At 32.6% G+C, this 25,985-nt stretch overlaps 2 protein-coding genes and 1 long non-coding RNA gene across 4 annotated transcripts; 2 read left to right on the top strand and 1 right to left on the bottom strand.

Annotated features, from left to right (window-relative positions):
- The first annotated feature begins 71 nt into the window (after positions 1-71).
- Positions 72-1,571, top strand: LOC108812036 (large ribosomal RNA subunit accumulation protein YCED homolog 2, chloroplastic). The gene is made up of 7 exons (XM_018584175.2): positions 72-264; positions 355-546; positions 664-753; positions 842-931; positions 1,029-1,109; positions 1,194-1,239; positions 1,355-1,571. The coding sequence occupies exons 1-7, from the start codon at positions 136-138 to the stop codon at positions 1,423-1,425; spliced, it is 699 nt and encodes a 232-aa protein (XP_018439677.1). The 5' UTR covers positions 72-135; the 3' UTR covers positions 1,426-1,571.
- A 677-nt stretch (positions 1,572-2,248) lies between these two features.
- Positions 2,249-5,007, bottom strand: LOC108812033 (delta(24)-sterol reductase-like). Of its 2 annotated transcripts, none has more exons than XM_018584171.2 (3): positions 4,901-5,007; positions 3,103-4,373; positions 2,249-2,860 (listed from the first exon to the last, which is right to left on the bottom strand). In XM_018584171.2, exons 2-3 carry the CDS (start codon positions 4,342-4,344, stop codon positions 2,417-2,419), a joined length of 1,686 nt encoding a protein of 561 aa, XP_018439673.1. In that variant the 5' UTR covers positions 4,345-4,373; positions 4,901-5,007; the 3' UTR covers positions 2,249-2,416. The 2 variants fall into 2 exon arrangements, with proteins under 2 accessions (XP_018439673.1, XP_018439674.1); XM_018584172.2 differs by having other exon boundaries at positions 3,103-4,368; positions 4,901-5,002.
- Positions 5,008-9,823: 4,816 nt separating this feature from the next.
- LOC130496153 (uncharacterized) lies at positions 9,824-10,369 on the top strand. Its single transcript, XR_008935208.1, has 3 exons — positions 9,824-9,919; positions 10,043-10,069; positions 10,133-10,369. It is a non-coding gene; the product is annotated as an uncharacterized LOC130496153 (long non-coding RNA).
- Positions 10,370-25,985: the final 15,616 nt, after the last annotated feature.

Below are 25,985 nucleotides of genomic sequence, written 5' to 3' on the forward strand. Positions count from 1 at the left end.
AGAAAATTACACGTCAAGCACCTAAGACTTGTGGCGGTGAGAGTGTCTAATATATAGTGGATAAGGATTGGTGACATTTTTGCATGGTTTCAGACCACCAGAGAGCTTCTGTCTGGAGAATCATCATCATCATCCATGGCGGAATCATCATCTCTACGTTGTTTGGTCTCACCAAACCTCCTGAACACTAAGAAAAAAGTTTCTCAACGCCCTCATCTACTTCCGGTTTCTTCTCTCTCAAAGAAACAAGAAGCTTCTTCTTCGGTATAGTATATATTATTATTTCTTCTCTACCTTCTATTGTTCTGTTTTTGATGCTCATTTTTGTAATCCAAAGCCTTAAAACGAATACAGGCAGCAATCAATGGAGGAGTGAACTCAAGAACAGTGAAGCGTCTGATAACTTTATCTCCTTCTGAAGGAAAATGGAATGGTAGCTGGAACACTCACTACAATGTCTCTCTCCGTGATCTTCACCTCCAAGATCTTGTTGAAGATGATGGCCCTACTAACCCCCGTGTTGCCATCGATCTCTCTGTCCAAAGGGTAGCTTTATGAACGTGTTACATTGATAGTTTTTGAGCATTAGAGCCTGCATGACTATCCTGTCTCTTACCCAAACCAAAGTCATTTTAGGTTTTGATAGTGTTGTTTCTTGTGTAGCACGCAAGCATGGGACTTTCAGTAGATGGAAGAATTATAACGTCTTTCTCAAGAAAGTGCAGCATTTGCTCCTCTGCTTATCCTCGACTGGTAATGCATATAACTGTTTGATTCTGAAAAAAAAAGTGAAGGCCTCTGAGAAAGAAAACATATGTTTTGATGAAATATATGTGACCAGATTGACACAACTTTCACTGTTTGGATCTTGCCATCAAGTAGGGAGAATCGAGCTTCAACACTTCCAGATATTGGTGGTGATGATCCTTCTGTAAGCACTCTTGGAACAAACATCATAGGCTATTTTACATATGGTTTCTGTATTTCAATACAGAATGAAATAAAGTAAAGTCTTTGTTTTGGTGTAGGTTATATATGTGAGACCTGGATATGAAGCTAATCTTGATTCCCTTGTACAAGACACTATCAGGCTCACAACCTACGCTCAAGTAAGAGGATTCAGCTAAAACTACATATATTGAAGTTTCATGATATCCATATGATTTAACTGACAAGAACAAAACTGACTCTAGGATATATGCTCGGATTCCTGCAAAAAATCGGAACCTACATTGCATTGTAAGTAACATTGTGTTGGCTTTTGTTTCTCTACCTTCACATGACATGTTTGTTAGCTGTTCATAACGGATTTTGATCAAAGAGGTTTGGTTTGTAAATTGTTTTCTTTTTGCAGATGTTGGAGAGACAAATACAGCTTCTGTTCAGAAAAGATGGTCAAGACTACTTGAGCTTAAGAAGAAGTAGAAACCTTTGAATCACTGAATCTTGTTTTATCAGTTTGTTTTTCAAAGTCTCATAAAGATTTGAAACTGTTCATATTTAAACATATACCAAAGCATAAGAAGCGAAGCAAGAAAATGTCGTTGTGTTTATTATATAGATGTTATACACTTATGGGTTGTTCAAATGAGTAACTAAACTCTAAACCTGTGACTTCCAAGATCCATGAAAACTTCAAAAAAGAAGGGCTGAGTTTAGAAATGTCTTTCTGTTGCTGTTGCTTCCTCAGGTTTCCAAGAGACCCGTATCCTTTATCCTTCTCTTCACTGCCACATCATGATCTCAACTTGCTGGCTCACAGCATCTCCAAACACATAAGATAAAACCGGTAACTAACAAAGTGGATGCACCAGATTAAGTAAAGAAGCTCTGTTGAGTTCATAAGAAAGTACCCGTTGCAGCCAAGTCTAATAACAGTCCTGACAACCCCATCAAGTCTCGGTGTCTTCTTCTTCTTCATGACATGGTGCAAAACTTGAACACTGTGCCGTCCGGATAATCCTTGACATAATAAGAAAGCACCTGATGCAGCCTAGTCTGATAACAATCCTGACAATCCCATCAAATCTCAGTGTCTTCTTGTTTATGACGTCATCCTAAACTTGAACCGTGTGCCGTCCAGATAATCCTTGGCATCTTTTTCAATCTTAGTCCCATTGCAGATGCTCTCGGATTAGGGACCTCAATGTGACATCTTTCCTGGTTCACTCTAACCAAACCAGATTAAGTGACAAATTCATATGAAACTTAGTTCATCTCTAACAAAAGTGTCATAAGCAAATCCAAATCTCAAAATCTAACATTTATTCAAACCATAAGTCCAAACAACCAACAAGGATAGTCATCATCAAGACACTACACTGAAAACAGGAAACACACATAACAGACAAATTGAAAAAGAAACAACATACTACCACCCATAGCAATCATAATCTCAAACCCACATTTTCGTTACTTAATCTGCTTCTGCATAAGCTGTTTCAAGATGAGCTTGCTCTGCTTCTTTAACTTCTTTCTCAGTCTTCCTCCCTTTCTTAGACTTATAGTAAACACTCATGAACGTTCCAACAGCTCTGTACTTCTTACGGCAATGCTCATACAAGTCAGCATCAAACATCCTCCAGAAACTCTTCTCGTCCAGCTCAGACACAGCATACTGAGGCTGGAACCCGTGGTTCTCAATCAGCCACTTCTCCAGCTTACGCACAGCTTCTGCTCCATCAAACTCCTCACCTCTTAGGACAGGACCTGGTGCGTAGTATACTCCAACGTCAGTGTACATCTGTGCATCATCTGTGTCTCCTTGTCTCTTCTCATACTCAAACCCTGGTTCTGGATAAATCTGTTGTTTGATTGGTGTCTTGTAAAGTTTGTGTGGGCAAAGCCAAATGGGATAAACCTGAAAAAGGATACAACCAATTTGAGTTACTAATATATATTTGTGTTTTTATAAATCTGATCTCTAACCATATAATCTAAAATATAAAAGATAAATATAGTTATGATTTTTGTATAAAGCCGAGTAAACCGAACCAAACCAAATTAGATAAGGTTCGAATGTGACAGTTAATTTTTATAAACCGAAATACCAAAAAATCGAACCGAAACCGTAAGAGTCTTTATCTATAGCTTTTACTTTACCTCCATTTCTTGGTGAACCCATTCGAGAGCATCACCAACCTTGTAGAGGGGAACAAGCATGTCCTGAATCACATGCATATCATGGTAATAGTTTCTAATAGCTTCACCTTGAGTAGCCTTGAGAAGAGACACCTTCGGAGGCATCAACCAACCAAAGAGGAACCTAAACCAAAACTGATCGCCAAAAGGAAGAATCAGCTTCCCTTCCCAGTACAAGCACCTCGTGTGTCTGTGATAGTACTCACGAGTCGGGATGTACTCAACAAACTGTCCTTTCGTCAGCGCGGTCTGCGCGTGCTGGTAGAACCACGGCTTGAACCACCACCCCACGTTGTTGATCTTATTCCCTTTCTTCTTGGCTTCTTGCTTAGACGCGTAAGTACCAACCATCATCACACCTTCTGTCGGATTGTAAACCATGCCTTCCACGAAGTCAGGGATCTTGGACTCGTCTCCATCTCTGGGAGCGAAAGAGTCCATGTACCCTTGCGCTAACGTCTGAAGATCTCCCTTGACCGGTATGTAAGTGAGCCTCATGTACTCCTTAACCGGTATAAGCCTGATCTCAGCAGCCACAAGTAGTCCAAGCGTCCCTTGAGACCAAGGGATCGCGTAGTAAAGATCTGAATATTCGTTATCTCTAGTGGCGCGTACAAGCTCCCCACCAGCTAGAACGATCTCGTAAGCCTCGACGGTGTCCGCAAAAAGACCGTAGAGGTGAGAGCTTCCTTCGATGCCGTATCCGTTGATGAGTCCACCAACGGTGAGGTCATCAAGCTCAGCGACAACAGCTAAGGAGAGGTTCATGGGGACGGTGGCGCGTGAGATCTGTCCCATGTTGACGAGAGGCTCGACTCTGGCGATCATCTTCTCCTTGTTGATCTCGAGGATGTTGCGGAACTCTCCCAGGTCGACCTCGAAGTGGCGAGCTCGCTTGTAGTCCACGTTTCTCATCCCCACGGCGATCCAGGGCTTGCGCGCGGTGCAGACGAGACCGTCCTTGGCTGCGTTCCTCTGCTTGAGGCGTTTGATGACTTTCAGAACGTTCTCGTCGTGCTCCTTGCGGCGCTGCTCGTAGGATTTGGACTCTGAGTACATGTCGCCGAGGTAGATGAGGAAGTAGAGGGTGGCTGAGATTGGGAGGACGACGAAGATGACGATGATCCATCTGAACTTGACGAAGTAGTCCACCCATGTCCTCTTTCTCTTTGGCCTCACAAGCGGTGCCTTGAGATCCGCCATTACTTTTGAGATTCCCTCTCCACACTGCACTAAGCACCACAAGAAACAAAAAAAAAAACAAGTCCTTGTAAGTTCTAAAAAAGTGGTCTAGGTCGCCTAATCAATAATAATCCTCTATAAAGCATCCTCAAAACAAATCAACCAAATGATTGTGTGTGTCTAATCAATCAGTAAGCAGTGAAGTGTAAACTTCATGGAAAGTGTAATCTACTGAACAGACAAAGAGACATTTTCTTTTTTTGAACAGACAAAGAGACATGCAATCTATGTTCTATAAATATCAACGGTCGGACCAAAACTGATAAAACACATGTGGAAATGACGAGGAGACAGAAAGTTTTAGTTTTGGTTCTAAGTCTTTAGATCTGCACATCTAGAGTTCCTACAAAGCCAATCAATGTCTAGTTTCTACCACCAAACAGAACAAAATGTTCTGCAATTTTGTTAAAATTTGAAGACAGAACCGACATGGTTCACCTGTGGAATGTCAACAAAGTTGGAGAGGTTTAAGAAGCTAAAAGATAAGACCAGCGACTGAGAGAGAGAAAGAGATTACCCGAAGAACCCAAAGAGTTAGAGAATGAAGATGAGAGGTGAAAGTGTATGGAGAGACACTGAGAGGATTGCCTTTATAAAAAAAATTGGAGACAAGCCTGATCCTCTTGTATTTATTGAGCAAAACAAGGTAAATTTTAACTTTTCATTGTTTTATAATTTATCATTTCTAAAATAGAAATAAATACATATATATATAGTTCCTTTTTAATTTTTTACTTTTCACAATTATAAAACACATGTGTTAAAATGATTAATATAATGAAATAAAATTTAATATTATTCTTCAATTATTAACTAATCAAAAAATTCAATCAATTTTAAAAAAATTAATTATCTAAATTATTATAAATTTCAGATATATTTTTTTGAAAAAGGATTTTAGATATTTCAGATATATAAAAAACTTACTTATTGTCATCATATCGTGGGAAGTCATCTAGTTACTAATGTTTCATAAAATTATAAATTTATGGTGACTAAAAAATTTACGAATAGATTTGGTCAATATTAATATTATTTAAATTCATTTAGTTTAATAGAGAACAAAACCGCGTAGGTTTTAAAGTATTTGTGTTTTAGTTGGTAAAACATACAGGTCTAGTATTTTAGCAATCATTACAATTGATTTTTTTAATCTATATTTTTTAAACGATATTTTTTTATTTCCTTATAAATTAAACAGTTCTTAAATGTGAATATGTTTTACTAAAATATTTGGGGTTTTCGGTCAAACAGTGTAAATTTAATATTTTGTTGCTAATTTTCAAAACAATAACAAAACGTAATCAAATAAACAAATTTAATTATGCCAAAAATACTCATAAACTACTTTAAAATATGTCGAAGTTTTACAGCTCTAAACTATATTTCAATGCAACATAACTATGGAATAACTGGTGGTGGTGGTGGTCTAGTGACGTTTGAGAGAATTACAACTCTAATACGGCAAACCCGGGTTCAAACCCCACCGACCACACAAATATGAGTTATTGCTTTCGGCTCATTTGAATGTTCAGGAGAGAATCTATCCGTGGACTGTACCTCTATCCGAAGGTTAGGTCTGTGTCTTTAATAGACCGGGGTTTAGCCATTTTTCAGTTAAAAAAAAAAAACATAACTATGGGAAATGTTGGACTTTATCCTCCCTGATATTTGATTCACGCTTTGAGAAGTTCTGTTTCCTCTTTTAAAAACGTATTTTGAATGAAAATATACGCATAGACAAGTTAAGAAAATGAATTTTGGTTGGTTGCTGGTTATAATATATGGAAACACCAAACCCTTTTTGTTTATTTGCAACAATTGAAATGTCATACTTTAAAAGGTTGGTATATGGCAAAACGTACAAGAAAATGGGGACACTAATGTTTAAATAATAATGCCAGTTTTTGTTATTGACAGCTCCAAATTTGTAGTTATACTATATACATCCAATACATGACGTTACTGCTTGGTCCAATGCAACGCAAATAGACCCATTCCTTCGACTCATGCGTTCTACTGACTAGGCCTACTACTGACTACATCAACAAAAACATTAACTTAATTCTATGTAGGGCCGAGCACGATGCGGTTTTTGGAGGTATCTGTGAATTATTTCGTATGTTACGAATATCAATTTGTTCAATTTGTTTTACCTTAAAAATATATGGATATCCGGAAAATCAGATATCAATATATAAATATTTTTGGATAGCTACGAATAGTTACGGATATATCCTTCCATTTTACTAAATACAAATAATCTAAAAATTAAGATAAATTTGTCCTATAAAATAATTTTACATGATATATAAAATAAAAATAAAAGGAGTGAAATTATATCGTTGTAAAATTTAAAATTAGTTATAAGAAAACAAACTTAAGAAAAAGTTATAGATATCATAAAAGATGTTTTATTTTTTTATTTATTTAATACTTTTAAAAGTAATAATATGAATAGAATTTATTAAATAATACTTTAAAATAACAATTATATAAACTCATATATTTAAAGATTTACATTTAGTCAATATATATATATGTATTTATATATCTGTCACAGCAGAGTGGATATCCTCTTCTTAAAATTTTTGTATTTGTAATTTGCTTCGTTTTTAACGGATATTAGTTGTTAATATTTGCTTTGCTCCAAAACATTACAGATATCCAGATTTTTTTGGATCGAACCGAAGCAAATAACAGACCTAATCAAATTTAAAAGATAAAATGCCAAGCCCTAATTCTATGTTCTAAATCGACGTTGTTGTTACATTAACAAATTAACTTGACAGAAGTAAGGGTATTTAATCAGGATATCAGTTTAGTTTTTTGGTTTCTAGGTCTACCATATTTAACCGTATTTACTTTGGTTTGTTTTATATACCATTGTTTTAGTTTATTCGGTTTTATACAAAAAACCATAAATTTATTTATCTTTTAAAATATTTTATTTTATATGATTAGATATCTGTTTTTATATAACATGAAAATAATTTAGTTTTTAAATAGCCTATAGTTTACTATTTAAAATAATTAGTAAACATGTTAAATTAATAATTATAATAGTTTTTATAGAATAAAATGATAAAAGTTAATAATTCATAATATTATAATAGTTAATATTAGCACACATATTTATTAATGAAAAGGGTAAAACTTATGCTCTATTTAATTTGATAAAAATAATATATTACTTTTAACTTAAAATAAAATATTAAATTACTAAAACCAACATTATAAATATGAAAATCATATCAGTAAAATAAATGATATTATATCATTTATATATAACTATACTAGTTGATCGATTTGATCGATATATATATACCCAACCATATTTACATACTGCGGTTTATTATAAATGACATTCATTCGGTGTATTTGGTATTACCAAATTCAAACCACTTTCTCTATTTCTGTTCGGTTTTAATTAGTTTGATGAGTTTCTGTAAATATGGTTTTAATATTAAAATTAAAATATTAATATTTAGAATATGTTTATTATGTAACTAAAATTTAATAGTGAAAAGAAGTCTATTAATCATTAAAAATAAGTAGTGTGGAAGTTTATCACCATTTTGAAAAAGAATCAAAAAAAAATTGTTAAAGTTTTCCCATTTTTTAATTTTTTATTATTATTATTTTTGGTGCTAAAGATTTGCAAGATTATAAATACGGATGCTCTTACGTGTTACTGTATTAGAGAAATATTGTAGTAAAGGGAGTGAAGTAACTTGAAACAAGAGAAAGAAGATGACAAAAGAGAACGGAGAAACCGAAGACAAGTTGGTGAAAACAAACAAGCACTGTCCACACATGTCCCGACGTTGTGGTCTCAACGCCTTCACGTGATGTTACTTCCTCTCTTTTTTTATTCTGTAATATAATCCTCTGTAATCTCCAATTTACTCACTTGTTAATTACTTTCTTTATCATCGATTACTGTTTAGTTTACTGACACTTAAGATTTTATTTAATGCACCCACGATCTCCTTGTTATTTTACTTTAGTTTGATTGCATGTATTCTTTACAGAAAGCGTAGATCTAACCGTGCAATTAACAATTGCATTTAAACACGATTTACATAGTACGAAACATTATATAACCATGATTCTAGCAGTAACAATCAATCATTCCAACAACAGGACCTTTTATTATTTTGTGTGTTTTTCATAGACGGTGGCATGTTACGACTCACCCTACTTGAATTTAAATCGAGTTGTAACTAGGCCTGGGCACGGATCGGATATCCGGGTTTTTGAAGGTATTTATGATTTGCTTCGAATGTTACGGATATCTAATTTTCCGATTTGCTTTGATTCGGAAAAATACGGATATTCGGAAAAACGGATATCCGGAAAATAAATAGATATTTGCGGATATTTGCGGATACTTACGGATATCTCATTTGTTTTGATTAATACAAATAATCTTAAAAATTTGATACAAATTTTTTTTGGAAAATATTTTTTTTTGCATGATATAAAGGATAAAAATTAAAAGATACAATGAATCTACATATTTTGTAAAATTTTAAACTTAATTAACAATTATAATAACACAAAACTGAAGAAAAAAATTATAATTGTCATAAATGTTTTTTTCCTTTTATGTAATATTTTTATATAAGTAATAATATGAATAGAATCTGTCAAATCATATGTTAGAATAATAATTTTATACAATTAAAATTTTAAATATAATCAAAATATACATGTATTTATATATTGACGGATCGGATCGGATATTCGCTTCCCAAAATTTTAGTATTTGTGATTTGCTTCGATATTAACGGATATTGAATTTTAGTATTTGCTTTGCTTCGAAAGCTTACGGATATTCGGAATTTTCGGATCGAATAGTAACGGATAACGAATCGAATCAAATTTCACGGATAAAATGCCCACCCCTAGTTGTAACGTAAATATGACCATGATTTCCTCATTGTGGAAACTTTCGTGCGCCTCTTGATTGGTTTTAGACCTGAAAAAATAACCATAGTCCATCAATGTGTAGCAGCAACAAAATTGCTAATATAGCCTACAGAGAAACGCGATAGACCTTTACAAGTTTGTGTTTTTATTTACATTTACAATTAACGCAAACACTACAAGAAAGCATAGCTTATTCTGACCAAATTCCTGACCATATAAGTTGTCAAAATTATTTCCGACCACAAACTAACCGTTTTATGATGATTAAATAAAGTGGATAAAAAGTGGTCAGAAATTACTGACGAACTGAATTGGCAACAAAAATTGTCAGTAATTTGTGACCAAGTCTTGACTACTTTAACAAGGTCAAAAAAATGATCAGAAATTGATCAAAAATGGTCAGAGTTTTAATAAAATTTAACTATTTTTTCTATTTTGTGTAGTGGTCAGAAAATGGTCAAAAAACTGTGTTATACCTTAGTTAATAAAGCTAGATACCTTTAACCTAATATACATTTTTTTAACGTCTTCTTCTTACCTCCAGCGGCGCATAACTTTTTCTTCACACTGATTCTTAGAGGAGACCACTCTAGCGCTACAGGTAATGTTTCTTTTATATAATTGGTTGATTTGCAATGACTTATAGGTTTAACCGTTTAAGTATTATAAAGAATTTTCTTAAGTAAATTTTCATTGAGTTTTAATTGATTTCTTTCTTACCCAGGCAGAGATCAACACTCTAGTTTTCATGGTAAGTTAATTTTTCATATTTATCAAATAAATTATTGTTTCTTATATGTTTTTTATTTTACAGGAAAACAATGTGATTAAAGGTTACCGTTTTAGATTGGAACAATACCAGATTCATGACAAGTACTTTCAGCTGGTTTTATGGAACAGTGCTTAAGACCAAGAAGCACGATTATGGATTACAAACAGAAGACAGTAGTAGATGAGAAGATATTATTATTCTTGCTTTTTGTAGCTTTATTTGTTGTTTTTAAATTTTATGTAAATACTATGTTAAAACTATTTCAATGTTAATTGTTTAGGTTTCAACTCTAAACTATATTTAATTTAGTCATTTGTATTTTAAATACAGTTTCATTGATTAATAAATCTAATTGAAATAATTAGATAATTTATTAATAAGTGGTTAGAAATATCATAAATTGGTCAGGAAATGGTTAAGAAAATTGTGACCACTTTTTGATAACATTTCTGAAGATTTTCCTGACCATTTATGTGGTGTAGAAATTATTGACCACTTTCCGACCAAAACAAATTTCTGACGGAGTTTTTTTCACGACATAAATGGTCAGAAATTGAACAATATAGAGTATTTCTGACTATTTTATGTCGGATATAGTGGTCAAAATTTTAACTATTTCTTGTAGTGAAACTGTTAACCGGAAAAAAAGAGAAGCAATCATAGATTTTTATATATATATATATAGTGTACCACGTTATTTCTTTTCGTTGCGGGTTTTAAAATGCTATTTGAAACAAAATAAAAGCAAAGAGTTTTTAAGTTATAGTTGTATCTTGAATGATAACAAGTTAGAGACTGGGAAGAAAAGAGTCCTTAATAAAAGAGATTAGCTTATTTGAGAACCATGAAAGAACATAAAAATCATATTTAACATGATCTAGCAAGACAGTTAAAAAGAGCCAAGAAACAATTCAAGAAAGGAAAGAAAAAACACAGAACGTACCTTCTTTAAAGTCTTGCTCCTCTAGAAAAGCACATCCATGACAGAGTATTACAATTGTTGTATCTGAAAAAGGGACAAATCTAAACTGAACAGCATTAGTTAAACTACCCCCAACAAATTCCCAAAAGAACATTTTCCTCAAAGCCTATGTGGTACGTGTTATGGTCAGCAGAATCGTATCCTTGCAGAAAAAGTAAACTTTATTTGAATGGAGAATAATTTTACTATAACAAACCACCGGTATACACGTTGATTCATAGCTGTAAGAGACTGGTGAAACTAAATCATAAAACTATCTGCCGCCAACAAGTGCTCCTCCTCTTCTAGTGACATGCATACACAAAACTGAGACCTCGGCCAGAGAAGATAAAACTAACCAACCTGCCATAATATAAGAGGAGTTGGTCAATCAATCAACAATGGAACACTAGCACATGCAAACAGCAGAACTGGAAATATTTAGACCGGACTATGCCATATTAAACAGAAAGAAGACTCCACCAGCCATTGAGTAAATAGCACAATCTTTTTGTACAAAACATACGTTTTCTAGTTTCGTGTCGTTGAAAATACTTCGGTTCTTCATTTTCAACTTCCATTCATAGTTTTATGGAACTAACAACTCTTTTTCGAGTGTCATTAACTAATATGAAAAACCAAAACAAAAACTACGACGGAAATAATATGGTAGCAAAAATCCAAAGAAAAACGGTAGCGTGACTCCAAAAGAGATTGCAAGACTGCTTCTTATCTATATATTGCAGAGATTCTATCTATCTATTCAAGTGAATTCAACTGATATTGATTGCTATAGACAGAACGTCCATTTCTAGGCTGAGAGACTTACTTCGGCAAAAGAAGTCGCTAGTGATCCATCATACAACACCATGTTACGGGTTAAAGAAACTCGAGCCGGCCATGTTGATAGAAACGAGCACCAATACGTAATTACACCGAACCACAATAATGCTAATCCTGAAATTAGGAAGCTTAATAGTTTTAGACGCAACCATGGAAGCAGAATAATTATAAGACAGGACAGTCTCAACATACCTCCTTCATCAGCAGAACTTCTATCAGAATTCGCATTTTTTCACTTCCAAATTTGATATTCCCTTATTGTCAGAATCATCCGGTTGAGATTTTGAGTCCTCCCCAGACTTTGAAGGTACTGGTGTCACGCTTGATTCACCTTCATATAGTTTCTCCCCAGCCTCTAATGAAACTATGCCTTGAAAATTGCTCGCTCAAAATTAATGCAGACAGCACGTTCTTAAACGACTTTTGACTAAGGCCATCAGAAGGAATCTTGTCATTTTGCACGAATGAGCTAGGTTCTTCGGAATCAGACATTTCATCATCGGATGCATATGCAATAGTGGCTTTTGCATTGCGTCTCTCATCTTCTTCATCCTCCAAGTATGCTTTGTATGTAAGCCGCAATAGTAATTCTCCAGCAGATCCCTTACCAAACAAACTCCAACCGCCTCGCAAAACAACTATTCTGTCATTTGGAACCGTATCTGGCAGTGATCCAAGGTCAACCTGCATGTATTATCTAGTAATAAGGGTTACGCGCGCAACCAGAACGTTTGATATTCAGCACTGTTTTCCTGGTGATTAATGCAGAGATTCTAAGACTTATAGGTGAGCAACCAATCAATCGACTGACAGTGACAATTTATCAGAGCATAGGGGACTACTCAAGCTGCAGAATCAATAAATAATTATATGTATTTTATAATCTATGTTGATATTAAGGGTAAGCAGAGTTATAGAGAAGGAGACACTTAACAAACATGAAAAAGCTTGACACGGAAGTAGACAATCATCATCTAGAGATCCGTTTTACGACATATCAAGCTAGTCTTGTGCAGCTTACAAACAAGATTAAAAACAAAAAAAAAGATAATTTACCTCTCCGGTACCAATATAGTCATATCAGCGAATCCAAGATAGTCGTTGACTTCAATTTGTAGTACTTGCTCTCTAGGATTTTTGAAACAAGGAATTGGAAGTCCCTGACAATAATTATGATGCAGAAAATCTTACTGCATTAACAAGAACCTATTCACCAACAGAATCTGAACAAACCATTGAGAAGCAGTTCACCTGGTTCCAGATTGGCTGGACCATGAGCTTCTTACTGCGGATAACTTGACCACCCATTCTTAAAATGACATATGGATCCGTTCTGCCTGTTATAAATAATCCAACAAAATGTACTGAACGGAGGAACAAGTAAATATAGGCTTTTCTATAGGAATTCCTGTTCTATCAATGTCCTGATGTTATCATCCGAAGCATTCATGCAAAACAAAGAAAAAGACTACAACATAAGCAATCTTGAACTGAGGCGTGAATAGACTATTTGAAGTAAACTCAATGAAGCAAGACCTATATCGTACTGCATCCATAGGATTCATGCCTATTGTTTAATTTTCACTACCTTAAACTCAGTATTGAAAAACGTAGATGAATGCTTCCTTGTATGACAAAACAATAGCAACTGAAACCAAATCAGAACAGTCCCACTCTTTGATTCACTTCAACATGTGAGAGAGCAATAGCATGATAATTCCCTTGCCAAGAGATATCAATGTTGATCTAGAAACATGAACACAAAAGAACACACACAACAACACACGTTTTCTTTTGGGTAGAAAGTCTACCTCTTTTTAGGTTTTTCATTAGTTTAAATAGAGAAACGATTACAAAGAAGCAAATAACTGAAACAAGAACTGGAGTCATTAACTCCTACAAAACAGGGATGTGGAAAGTGGATAACTATGTCCTAGAAGCTAGGATGACTAGTTATCTTATTGATGAAACATAAAAACAGAGAAAAGGAAGTCGTGTGACTTCTCACTTTGATTTGGTCTACGTGATGACTTCTTTGTTGCCACCTCATATTTGTCACCGATTCTTCCTGGTCTTGTATCCTATCAATACTCCCGCTCTCCAACAGAACCTTGTCCTCAAGGTTCACTTGAAACTGAGGAACTTAAAACCAAGACCAAGCTATTTCGATGTTTCATTATTGAAAAACGTTTCTTTCTTTTTTTTGTTTTTTTTTATAAACAAAACAAACGAGATATTTTATGTTTGTTGATTCGAAGAATAGCCAAACAAAAAATCATATTCGACTTGTTCTATCGAAAAGCCAAATTCTTTTTTTTTCTAGAAAACTGAAAAACAATGGAAGAATTACAGATTTTAATCCATACAAAAGAAAGGATGTTGAACTTGATCAACAAACCCGAAAAGAAAAAATGGTGAAAAGAAAAAATCGCTGGATAGACTCGATGACCGTTGATTCTGAAGAATGGCCGTTCGTCGAGGATTCTTGATAACCGTTGATTCATGAAGAATACCGATAACAAGAAAGATGAAAAATATAAAGTTTTTGATACCACAAAGTGGTCCGGATCAAAAACAAAACATGCTCTGATACTACTGATAGGTCCCTTGCCAAAAGATATCAATGTTGATCTAGAAATATGAACACAAGAGAACACACACAACAACACACGTTTTCTTTTGGGTAGAAAGTCTACCTCTTTTTAGGTTTTTCATTAGTTTAAATAGAGAAACGATTACAAGGAAGCAAATAACTGAAACAAGAACTGGAGTCATTAACTCCTACAAAACAGGGATGTGGAAAGTGGACAACTATGTCCTAGAAGCTAGGATGACTAGTTATCTTATTGATGAAACATAAAAACAGAGAAAAGGAAGTCGTGTGACTTCTCACTTTGATTTGGTCTACGTGATGACTTCTTTGTTGCCACCTCATATCTGTCACCGATTCTTCCTGGTCTTGTATCCTATCATAGCACCAAAGGTATGATGAACGAGTCTTGATGTCCTCAGATCCTCTCAACATTTCTAACAGACAAAAGGCTCGTCATCCCCAAGAGAGAAGTGCTTTTATCTCAACTCTCCTAACATAACCAGGCTTCTTCAAGTCATCATCAATCACAGGCTGCACCTAGCTGAGTCCTGAGCTTATCCAACTATCTGGATCTTCTCTGAAACGTAACTAGTGAAATTGTTTCCGTTCAGAGTCTTCTTGTACGTATCTCCGCCGCTGATAGAGGTAAGAACACAAACAATAGCGCTCACAGTCACAGCAACACGAACTGTGAACACATCACGGCGGCGACTGAAACCTTTTTAGGGAAGAAATTCAAAAAAAAATTGAGAAGGTTCGCAATGGATAGGCAAAGTGATCGGTTTGTTTGTTCTGCGAACCAGAAAATGCGACTATTAAGGACCATCTTCTTTATACGCCGTTATGATTTATTTGTACGCTTTGCGCAGGATCAAATTAGAAAACAAACAAACCTAGTAAAATCAATTAATTTTTAGGCAAAAGTTGTAATGTATAACTTTCTTTTCAAGTTTTCAATCCAAATATATTTTTAAAAGCAATCATACGAAGAATTCTACAAATAACCTAGTAATTCTATTAATGAACAATTCATCATAAACCCTAAAATCATAAATCTAACAATAGATCTATTCATACATGACATCGATAACACAAATCATGGTCTGAATAAACTGCATAAATAATATTCTCTTTGTTCTTTTGTGATGTTTTTGCATAAACATACAAATTAAGAAAAAAATATGTTAAAAAACACTCGATTATAACAAAAGTAACCAAAAATAATTAGTTAATGCTATTCTGAACAAATAAGACAAAAACTACACATTTGATTTTTAATATTTCAATCAACTATTTTAATAGTTTAAGATAAAAAGTTTCAAAACATGGTATAAATTGAAAATTATTACGTAAAACATCACACAGAAAAAATTAGAAGAAATATTCAACAAGAGTTCCAATTGATTCTCTGAATGAGATTTGACCCTCCCTCCAAAACTGAAATAAAGCTTATAATAAACAATGGCTTAGTAATAACAATGGCTTAGTAATATACTCCCTCCGTTTTATATTAAGTGTCGTTGTAGAGAATTTTTTTCGTTACAAAATAAATGTCGTTTTAAGTTTTCAATGCAAAATTTATTAATTTTATTATGCATTTTATTTTTCTATTGGTTGAGATGTATGGGTAATGATGTTTTTGTATGGAAAATATGTAAAATTTAATGATTTCTTAATCCGTGTGCCTAACTCTAAAATGACACTTATTAAGAAACGGAGGGAGTATATATTATATACTAGGTAGTAATCCGCGCCTTGCGCGGAATGAGATGGTTAGATCAGCAATTTTTCGAAAATATTAGAAAGTATATATATATATAGTTTGGAATTTGGGTTTTGTGTGTTTATCTTACTCTCGAACTCATTTTGTTTATCTCTCTCTCTCTCTCTCTCTCTCTCTATGGCTCTCTCTCTCTCTATGGCTCTCTCTCTCTCTATGGCTCTTTGTCTCTCTATGGCTCTCTCTCTCTCTCTCTCTCTCTCTCTCTCTCTCTCTCTCTCTCTCTCTCTCTCTCTCTCTCTCTCTCTCTCTTCTCTCTCTCTCTCTCTCTCTCTCTCTCTCTCTCTCTCTCTCTCTCTCTCTCTCTCTCTCTCTCTCTCTCTCTCTCTCTCTCTCTCTCTCTCTCTCTCTCTCTCTCAGATTTTATCAGTATTGATGAGTGTTTTAAAAAATAAGATTAAGATTTTAACATATTTTTATTTTAAACATACGAATCGTATTAATGCCCGCACACGGGCATTAATACGATTCTTATGTTTTATGTATAAATATTATTAATATATAATCAAATGTTTTATGTATTATTAAAACTAAATTTGTTCTTCAGATGTTTTATGTATTATTAATATAAATATGTATTATTCAAATACAATTCATATGTTTTATGTATTACTAAAACTAAATTTGTTCTCCATTCAGTTTTTGTGGTTCAAAACTATAAGCATTTTAGATATTACTTAATTCAATATACTTTGAGGTTTAAATTATTATCATATACTTTGAAACATGAAATAATAAATCATGCATGTGCGGGCATCGATATGATTTATATATTGCATGTATAGCTATTATTATTAGTGCATAAGTGGATCGTAATTATATTTCACTCTCGTTGTATCTTTGTATCTTACTCATTTAGGTTTATCCACATATAAGTCTCTCTCTCTCTCTCTCATCATAAACATTTTAGTTTTTTGAAAAGGATAAAAAGGTAATTACGATCATATCATGCGTGCGGGCATTCATATGATTCATATATTACCCGTCTAGCTATTAGTATAAATATAAGTAGATTGTAATTCTTTCTCAATCTCTATGTATCATTATGTCTAATTCATATACTACATGTTATGTTATTATTATAAGTGCATAAGTGGATCGTAGTTATCTCTCTCTCTCTCTCTCTCTCTCTCTCTCTCTCTCTCTCTCTCTCTCTCTCTCTCTCTCTCTCTCTCTCTCTCTCTCTCTCTCTCTCTCTCTCTCTCTCTCTCTCTCTCTCTCGGTATCCCCTCATCGTAAACCTTTTTTTTTTGAGAAATATAAAAATGTAAACATTCTTTTTATTCATCGATTATCTTTTAACTACCACAATTTTGTTTTATATGGGAATGTTTCCTAGTTTAATATTTATCATGAATTTTTCTTGGATGAATTACCAACTAATCATAGTTTGCCAATTAATGTACAGTTTTATAAAATATAATAAATAAAATAATAATAATTTGTGTTAAGTTTTTAAAATAAATGAAAAATATTAGTAGCTGCCAAAAGATGAATTTTTTTTAACAATTTTAAAATTGTCACAAAAGAGTAAATCATAAACATTAAACACTATACCCTAAACCCTTGGGTAAATCCTAAACACTAAACTGTAAACTCTTGGGTATACCCTAAACACTAAATCTCTCTCTCTCTCTCTCTCTCTCTCTCTCTCTCTCTCTCTCTCTCTCTCTCTCTCTCTCTCTCTCTCTCTCTCTCTCTCTCTCTTTCTCTCTCTCTCGGTATCCCCTTCATCGTAAACCTTTTTTTTTGAGAAAAATAAAATGTAAACATTATTTTAATTCATTGATTATCTTTTAGCTACCACAATTTTGATTTATATGGGATCTAGTTTAATATTTTATCATGAATTTTTCTTGGGTGATTTACCAACTAATCATAGTTTGCCAATTAATGTACAGTTTTTTTAAATATAATAAATAAAATAATAATAATTTGTGAAGTTTTTAAAATAAATGAAAAATATTAGTAGCTGCCAAAAGATGAAATTTTTTTAACAATTTTAAAACCGTCAGAAAAAATTAAATCATAAACACTAAACACTATACCCTAAACCTTTTGACAAAGCTTAAACCCTTGGGTAAAAATCCAAACACTAAACCCTAAATTCTTGGATATACCCTAAACCCTTGGGTAAATCCTAAACACTAAACTGTAACCTTTGGGTATACCCTAAACACCAAATCTCTCTCTCTCTCTCTCTCTCTCTCTCTCTCTCTCTCTCTCTCTCTCTCTCTCTCTCTCTCTCTCTCTCTCTCTCTCTCTCTCTCTCTCTTGATATCCCCTTAATCGTAAACCTTTTTTTTGAAAAATATAAAAATGTAAACATTCTTTTAATTCATCGATTATCTTTTAACTACCACAATTTTTATTTATATGGAAATATTTCCTAGTTTAATATTTTATCATGAATTTTTCTTGGGTGAATTACCAACTAATCATAGTTTGCCAATTAATGTACAATTTTTTTAAATATAATAAATAAAATAATAATAATTTGTGTTAAGATTTTAAAATACAAGAAAAATATTATTAGCTGCAAAAAGATTAATTTTTTTAACAATTTTAAATCCGTCACAAAAAATTAAATCATAAACACTAAACACTATATCCTAAATCCATGGACAAAGTTTAAACCCATGGGTAAAAATCCAAACACTAAACCCTAAATTCTTGGATAATACCCTAAACTCTCTCTCTCTCTCTCTCTATAATTTTTATTTGTGTTTTTAATAAAGTAATTATAGTGTTTTAGTTATATAGTTGCAATATTATTGCTAATAAGAAAGGCAATACGAAAGTAAATGCAAAATTAGATTATGTTAAATAGATATCTTATAAGTTCGAAGTTTAGATATTTAACATTTTTTTTTACTGATTTGAGACTTGGTAAGTAAGAAAAATATTTAGTTTGTAAATATGGTAAGCAAGAAAAAAATTTATATTTTTTTAACTGATTCTGCAAAAAACTTAACATGCACAACGTCCTCGTATGTATTAAACAAAACATATGTGTTTTACAGAATCTGATCGATATTATTATCATGCAATGTTATCTAAGCCAATGAAGTAGTTAAACAAATGTGTTTTCTTGCACTGTACGTCTATTTAGTTTCTTTCTATAACCTTACTTGACAAAAAAGAGAAGAGAACCCTTTTATTAGTTGAAGCTGTTGTTTTGGTTATTAAACTTCCGCGAAGAAGACACACATAGTTCTTTTTTTTTTGCTTCAAAGAATTCATACAACATATAACTTACATACATGAAACATCAGTGTGTACAAATAACCAAACTATAGCATACAAAAAAATACATGACAGTCTATCAAACTTGACTATAATGTTACTGGTTCGTTCAATCCAATTTTGGCTATGCAGAGAAGCAAATGACTCCGAATATTACTTAAATAAAAACTATGGTTATACCATAGCAGCAAATGTTTAATCACAATGCAAGACTTCCTTTGAATGCAAGACTTCCTTTGAATAGCAGCAAATCACCATAGAAGCAATTGTTTCACCTACTTGCCTTGTCAAAATACACGACTTACTAACGTAATGCTTGCGAGAAACATAGAAATAAACATCAGCTCCACGAGCAGCTCGGTTCTACAAAAACATGAAAATTATAGATAACTATGGTCGACCTATAAAACCACAAAAAATCAATGTAGAGACTATGAAAAACATAAAGTTTAGTCTTCGTAAACGTATCAAATCTTTTCCTTCTCTCTCTCAATCTTCCATAGTTACTCGGGACTGAAGTTTGCTCGTCCCTTAGCTCGCCCTTAGCTCTTCGTGTTTGCTCGTCCCTTAGCTCTCCCTGTTTGCAAACGGAAAACTCATCCGATTTGGCCTTCGCAACTGAAGTTCAAACTCATCCGCTTTGGCCTTCGTCCCTTAGCTCTCCCTAACTTTTGTCCTCCTCGTCTACACTAAGGGCTGGCTCATCGATCTCGGGGTCAAGAATCCGCAACAGAAGACAGTAAGACTCGAAGGGAGAGAACGATGACGTGATGTTTCAAAGTGTTTCTGCTTCGTGGTGGTGAGTTTCGTACGCTCTTTATCAACATGCTGAGATGGGGATTCAAACCATAAGTTAGAAATCTAGTTGTTTCTACACGTTTAACGTCAACGCAGTTCGCGCATGAATGAAAAAAAAACTGGATTCGTTTCTTGTAATGGAAGCAAATAAGGAAACAAAGCAAATAATTAAATGCTCCGTTTTTCTTAAACTCGCTCACAGAGTGACACGTGGATCCGAGCCTTCTCATGCATTCTCACAAAAATCGTTTAAGGAAAGCCTTAAAAATGTTTCTCCTTTAATATATAGGGGATATCGAGACTGGTTTATTTCGTGTGGTCATCTAATATCATGTTTCTTATGTGTTTTTTTTCTTTCTTAAACTTTGCAGGCAACGCTCAAGAAAAGGGGAATAGCACCATTTTCCAAATGGGAGAAGGAATTGCCAAGAATTATATTTGACCCTATCTTTAAGGTTCGTCAAGCCTAAATATCTTGATATTTCATCTTTTTAATGTAAGAAATCTTCTTTTGTAAAATTATAGGAGTTATTTACCTTAGTTGAGAGTATAAAGGAACTCTGAGATTATCCATAAGAAGCGGGAAAAGCAAAATCAAAGTCCGATAATCACCATAATAAAGAATACTGTACCTTAGAAAATCGTAATTTAGAACTAGGTTTTTAGTAAGCGTTAAAGCGTAGAGATTTACTTTTGAGAATTGTAAACAATTAACACTAATTAGATTTACAGATATGCCAAATTGAACAGTTTTTCAATACACTTGCTACGAAAATTGTGAATAGACTCAATTACCTGAAGACTCCATAAAAGAGAATAAGTGTATATTGTGAAGAAAGAACAATTGGTGAGATTTATTACTACCTTCATAAAGTATTGAGACATGATTTATGCAAACATTATTTTCATTATATAAATATTCTGGCACAATTTTTCAAATACCAAAATTAAACAAAAAATAAGCAAAATCTGAGGAAAATTGGTCACATTTCTTTTATGTAAATACTTTGTGGAATCATTTTAAACCTCAATTTAACACCAGTGCCGGCTTTGGGCAAGTGTCAATAGTGAAAATATGTGTTAGGTCCTACCTGCTTTTTCAAAAATTTAGTTGTGTTTTAGGGTCCTAAATACGTATTTGGTTCTTTTATAAAACAAAAGGTCCAAATTTTATGTTTGATAAAGACATCTTTATAATCTATATTATTGAAATAGAAGTATAAAATAGAAATACCTCTAATTTATCATTTATTTACACTAAAAATACTACTAAAGTATTTATAAAAAACCTATCTTTTAAATATTTTTGTCTTTTCCTGAATTAAATAATAGATTTAATAATTTATTGTCTTTTTCTAATTAAAATAATAGATTTTCTTAATTGAATCTTAACCGATATAGGTTTCCAAATAGAATTTGTATTGACATATTAAATATTTTTGGATATCTATTAGTAATAAACAATAAAGTAAAAAACAACACATCATAAGTCTACTATCTATATGGCAGGGGTTTCTGAGAGTGATAAAAGCAGAATGTTGATGAATTTTCCGTTTGCAGTAGGGAAGTTACCAGTAAGATATTTAGGACTTCCTCTTATGACGAAGGGTATGAGGAATCAAGATTATTTACCGCTTGTGGAGAAAATTCGATGCAAGATAAACACTTGGACTTACAGATTCCTCTCTTATGCTGGTAGAGTTCAGTTGATAAAGACTGTGTTGATGAGTATAGCAAATTTATGGGCGTCGGTGTTCAGACTCCCGAGCAAATGCATTCATGAGGTGGAGCAGCTTTGTGCTTTTTTTCTCTGGACAGGCCCGGAACTAAAAATTTCAGGTGCAAAAGTCGCATGGAGAGACATTTGTAAACCAAAAGGTGAGGGTGGTTTGGGGCTCAGAACACTAAAAGAAGTGAATTTAGTGTATGTTCTGAAGCTAATATGGAGGTTGCTTTCGGGGGACTCGTTATGGGGAGAGTGGATTAAGAAAAATCTTCTCAATAGAAAGAATTTCTGGCAGGTAAAAGAGATTACTCAGGCTGGTTCATGGATGTGGAGGAAAATGATAAAGCTTAGAGGTATTGCAAAGAATTTTTATAAAAGGGATTTGGGAACGGTCAAGATACTTCATTTTGGTATGATAACTGGTCATCTAAAGACACTCTGATTGATATCTTAGGGGAGGGAGGTACCATAGATTTGGGAATCAGCAAAGATGCAACGGTTGCAGAAGCAGTACTAAGGGTTAGAAGAAGGAGAAGATACAGAACTGTTATGTTAAATGCTATTGTAACAGAGCTAATTGATTTGGAAGAGAAGCTGTGTGGTAATGTGGAAGATAGCAGTTTATGGAGAGGGAAATCAGGGTATAAAGGTAGGTTTTCAACTCAGGAAACTTGGATGCTAGTAAGGGAAGCTTATGAGCCAAATAATTGGGCAAAGGGCATTTGGTTTTCAGAAGCTACTCCTAAATTTGCTTTTATAACTTGGTTAGCAATGCTTGATAGACTTTTGACAATGGACAAAGTGGTGAGATGGCGCCAGGGTGTTGATGTCACTTGTGTTCTCTCTAGAAGTGGAGCAGAATCTCGCAGTCACTTTTTCTTTGAGTGTTCCTATACTTCACAAATATGGAAACATCTCATGAAAGGAGATTAGGAAGCTTTTATTCGACAGTATGGTCTGAGATTGTGCCACTTCTTGTCAGAACAGACTGGGATAAGAAACGGTTATTCTGTGTAAGATATGTTTTTTCAGGCTGCTATTCATATATTATGGAGAGAAAGAAACAAGATCAAGCATGGAGAGAAACCTTTGCCATTGGATGTCGTTAAGAAGCTTTTAGATAAAGGAATTAGAAACAAATTGAGTATTTTGAGGCTTAAGGCAGGGAAGGGGATGGAGTGTGCTCTTCAATACTGGTTTAGTACAAGAGTGTAATTTTTGGAGGTGTGTAGGAAGGAATGGTGGGAGTGGTTTTTTGTTTGGTTCAGCACAAGAGTGATTTGTCCCCTAGCTATGAGTTTCTTACTCTTTTTCCTATTAGAGTTTTGTCCCATTTGGGTTTTCTCTAATGTGGGTTTTAATGAGGAGAATCTTATAGCATTTCCAAATTTGACTTGTGTCACATGGTCAAATTTGACTTGTGTCACATGGTCAAATTTGAGAGGGATTTGGGAATTTGGAGAAGTGAAATATGAAGAAGGTTTTAGCAATGTGTTGTTAAAGTTTTTTCTCTTTGAGTTGGTTTGTTTTTCGCTTGTTGCACAAGTAATCAGTATACATTAGTTGTAAAAAAGCTTTTTGATGAATAAAATTTAACATTCATTCAAAAAAACACATCATAAAAATTAATATAATATATAAATAAAATATAAAATAATATATTCATAAATTATTGGTATAATGTTTATATATATATAAGTCGAATTAGTTATAAATACTCAATCTATTTATATGATACACTGTGATATAATAGACTATTAAATTGCAAAATAAATATTCAAAGTAATAAATAAATTTGTTATGTTTTAAATGTTATATTAATGATTATGTAATACATTTAAATATATATATATATATATATATATATATATATATATAAATATCATTTAGTACAAATAAAAACTTAAAGTGAATTAGTCAATAACATCACAGAATTATTAATAACAATATTCTGATATAAATTTCAATTATGTAATACATTTAAATTTATAACTATATACAGTATAACCTCTTTAAATTAATACTCGATAAATTAGTAATCTTTATAAATTAGAAAATTTTACTGGTCCTGAGTTAGGTCGGTTTAAAATATGACACAAATCGATAAAATAATAAGATAATATTTTTTAGAAAATATTATGTGAATATATGGTCTTACTAAAATCATAAACTAATATATTTATATATACATTTCATATAAGTACAAACTAAATATTATATTGTTGGTTTTATATTCACAATGAAAAAACCTATATTTTTAGCATTTCAATATATTTTGATAATGTTTAGTAAAAACTATATCGAAAACCACATATAAGTTATATAAAACATAAAAATATAAACCAAGTAATATAATAAAACAATATGAAAGTCAAATTTCTAAAATTTTATTAATGTATATGTGGTAAAATCAAATATATTTTTATTTATAAATAAAAATAGAAAAAAATAGAAAAAAATCTAAAGAAAGAAACTTTTTGTAAATTAATATCTATATAAGCTAATAAATTTTCAAAGTTTCAGCATTATTAATTTATATAGCTTTTACTGTACTATTTAATACAAACAAAACCTATAAAAAATACCTGATTTTGTCTGAGCTGGATCAAGCTCTAGTTTGGTTTTAAAATGAACATGCAAATGGCTCTGATTTTCTCTGGGCCGGGCCTGTTTGACATGTTGTAATTTTCTAGTTAATATAACGTCTCTACCAATATTGTAACATCCATTCGTTTTAGCTGTTTAAATAGATCGCCTAGCTCCAGGTGGAGAATGAAATTATCTGCACGGAGACGTGAATAATATTATGCTCTGTTTTCTACTTTTCTTTTATTTTCACTGATCTTTTTGCTGCTCTCATAGTTCTAAATTTAGGACCTCTCCAAAGTTAACACGGTTAATATAATATGAGCCCAACTATTAATAACACGTCATTTACTTTTTTTTTTAACACTAATTTATTATGATATCTATTTTATTAAAACAGAAACATTCTGTTGGACCTAACATTTATTTTGTAAGTTTTTAAATTAAATACACTTTTATACTTTATAGTTAAACCTACATTAAATCACTAATGTTCCTTTCTTTATACTATTATCCATATTTTCAAACAATATACTTATTTCTTTATACTACTATCAATGTTTCCAAACAATATATTTTATATACTACTATCAATGTTTCCAAACAATACAATAATTAATCTTAGTTATTTTATATCCATCATTTTCTTTTTAAAATTTTGTAGAAACGTCATAATTTCAGAAATTACAAAATAATGAACTTTAAAATTTGGATTATAAGATTACAAATTATGAAACTATTACAATTTCAATCAAATTAGATTACATATCGGTCACATCAGTTCAATCGGTTAGTCTCGGGTTTTATTTGACTTTTTAATATGAATATTTTAAAAACTAAATTGAATTGTTAGATCTCCGGTTAACCGGTATAATCACAATCGGGTTGAATTTAAAAACACTGATTTAAATACAAAAATATTTTAAATACACACTCTTTAAAAGTTAACAAAATATTTGTTAAGTTATTAGTGAAATTTTTCATCGTAAAATATTCCGCGCTTCCAAAGCGCGGATCAAGATCTAGTTACAATTATGATACGAAAAAATTTACGTAGACGATTCAACAATTGACAACACGTCATTTACCTTAGAAGTAATTAATATAATTGATTAATTACTTTGGTGCTTTGTATGCCAGCTAAACCATTTGTTTTGGAAGAAATAACTACGTTTTTGGTATCTTCCAATATTTGACTAAAGAAAATCTTTGAGAAGAGTTTTTACGTGGACAGATATCATGTTGCAACTTCATTCTTTGTTGGCTCATGGAAATGCTTAGGATTTAGTGTTGTGTTATGTTTTCATTTTTGTCTGTAATTTCAATTGGAGAATTAATTCTTTTTTTTTTTTTTTTTTGGAG

Source organism: Raphanus sativus, chromosome 6 (genome assembly GCF_000801105.2).
Source record: "Raphanus sativus cultivar WK10039 chromosome 6, ASM80110v3, whole genome shotgun sequence".
In the NCBI taxonomy this organism is placed as follows: domain Eukaryota; kingdom Viridiplantae; phylum Streptophyta; class Magnoliopsida; order Brassicales; family Brassicaceae; genus Raphanus; species Raphanus sativus.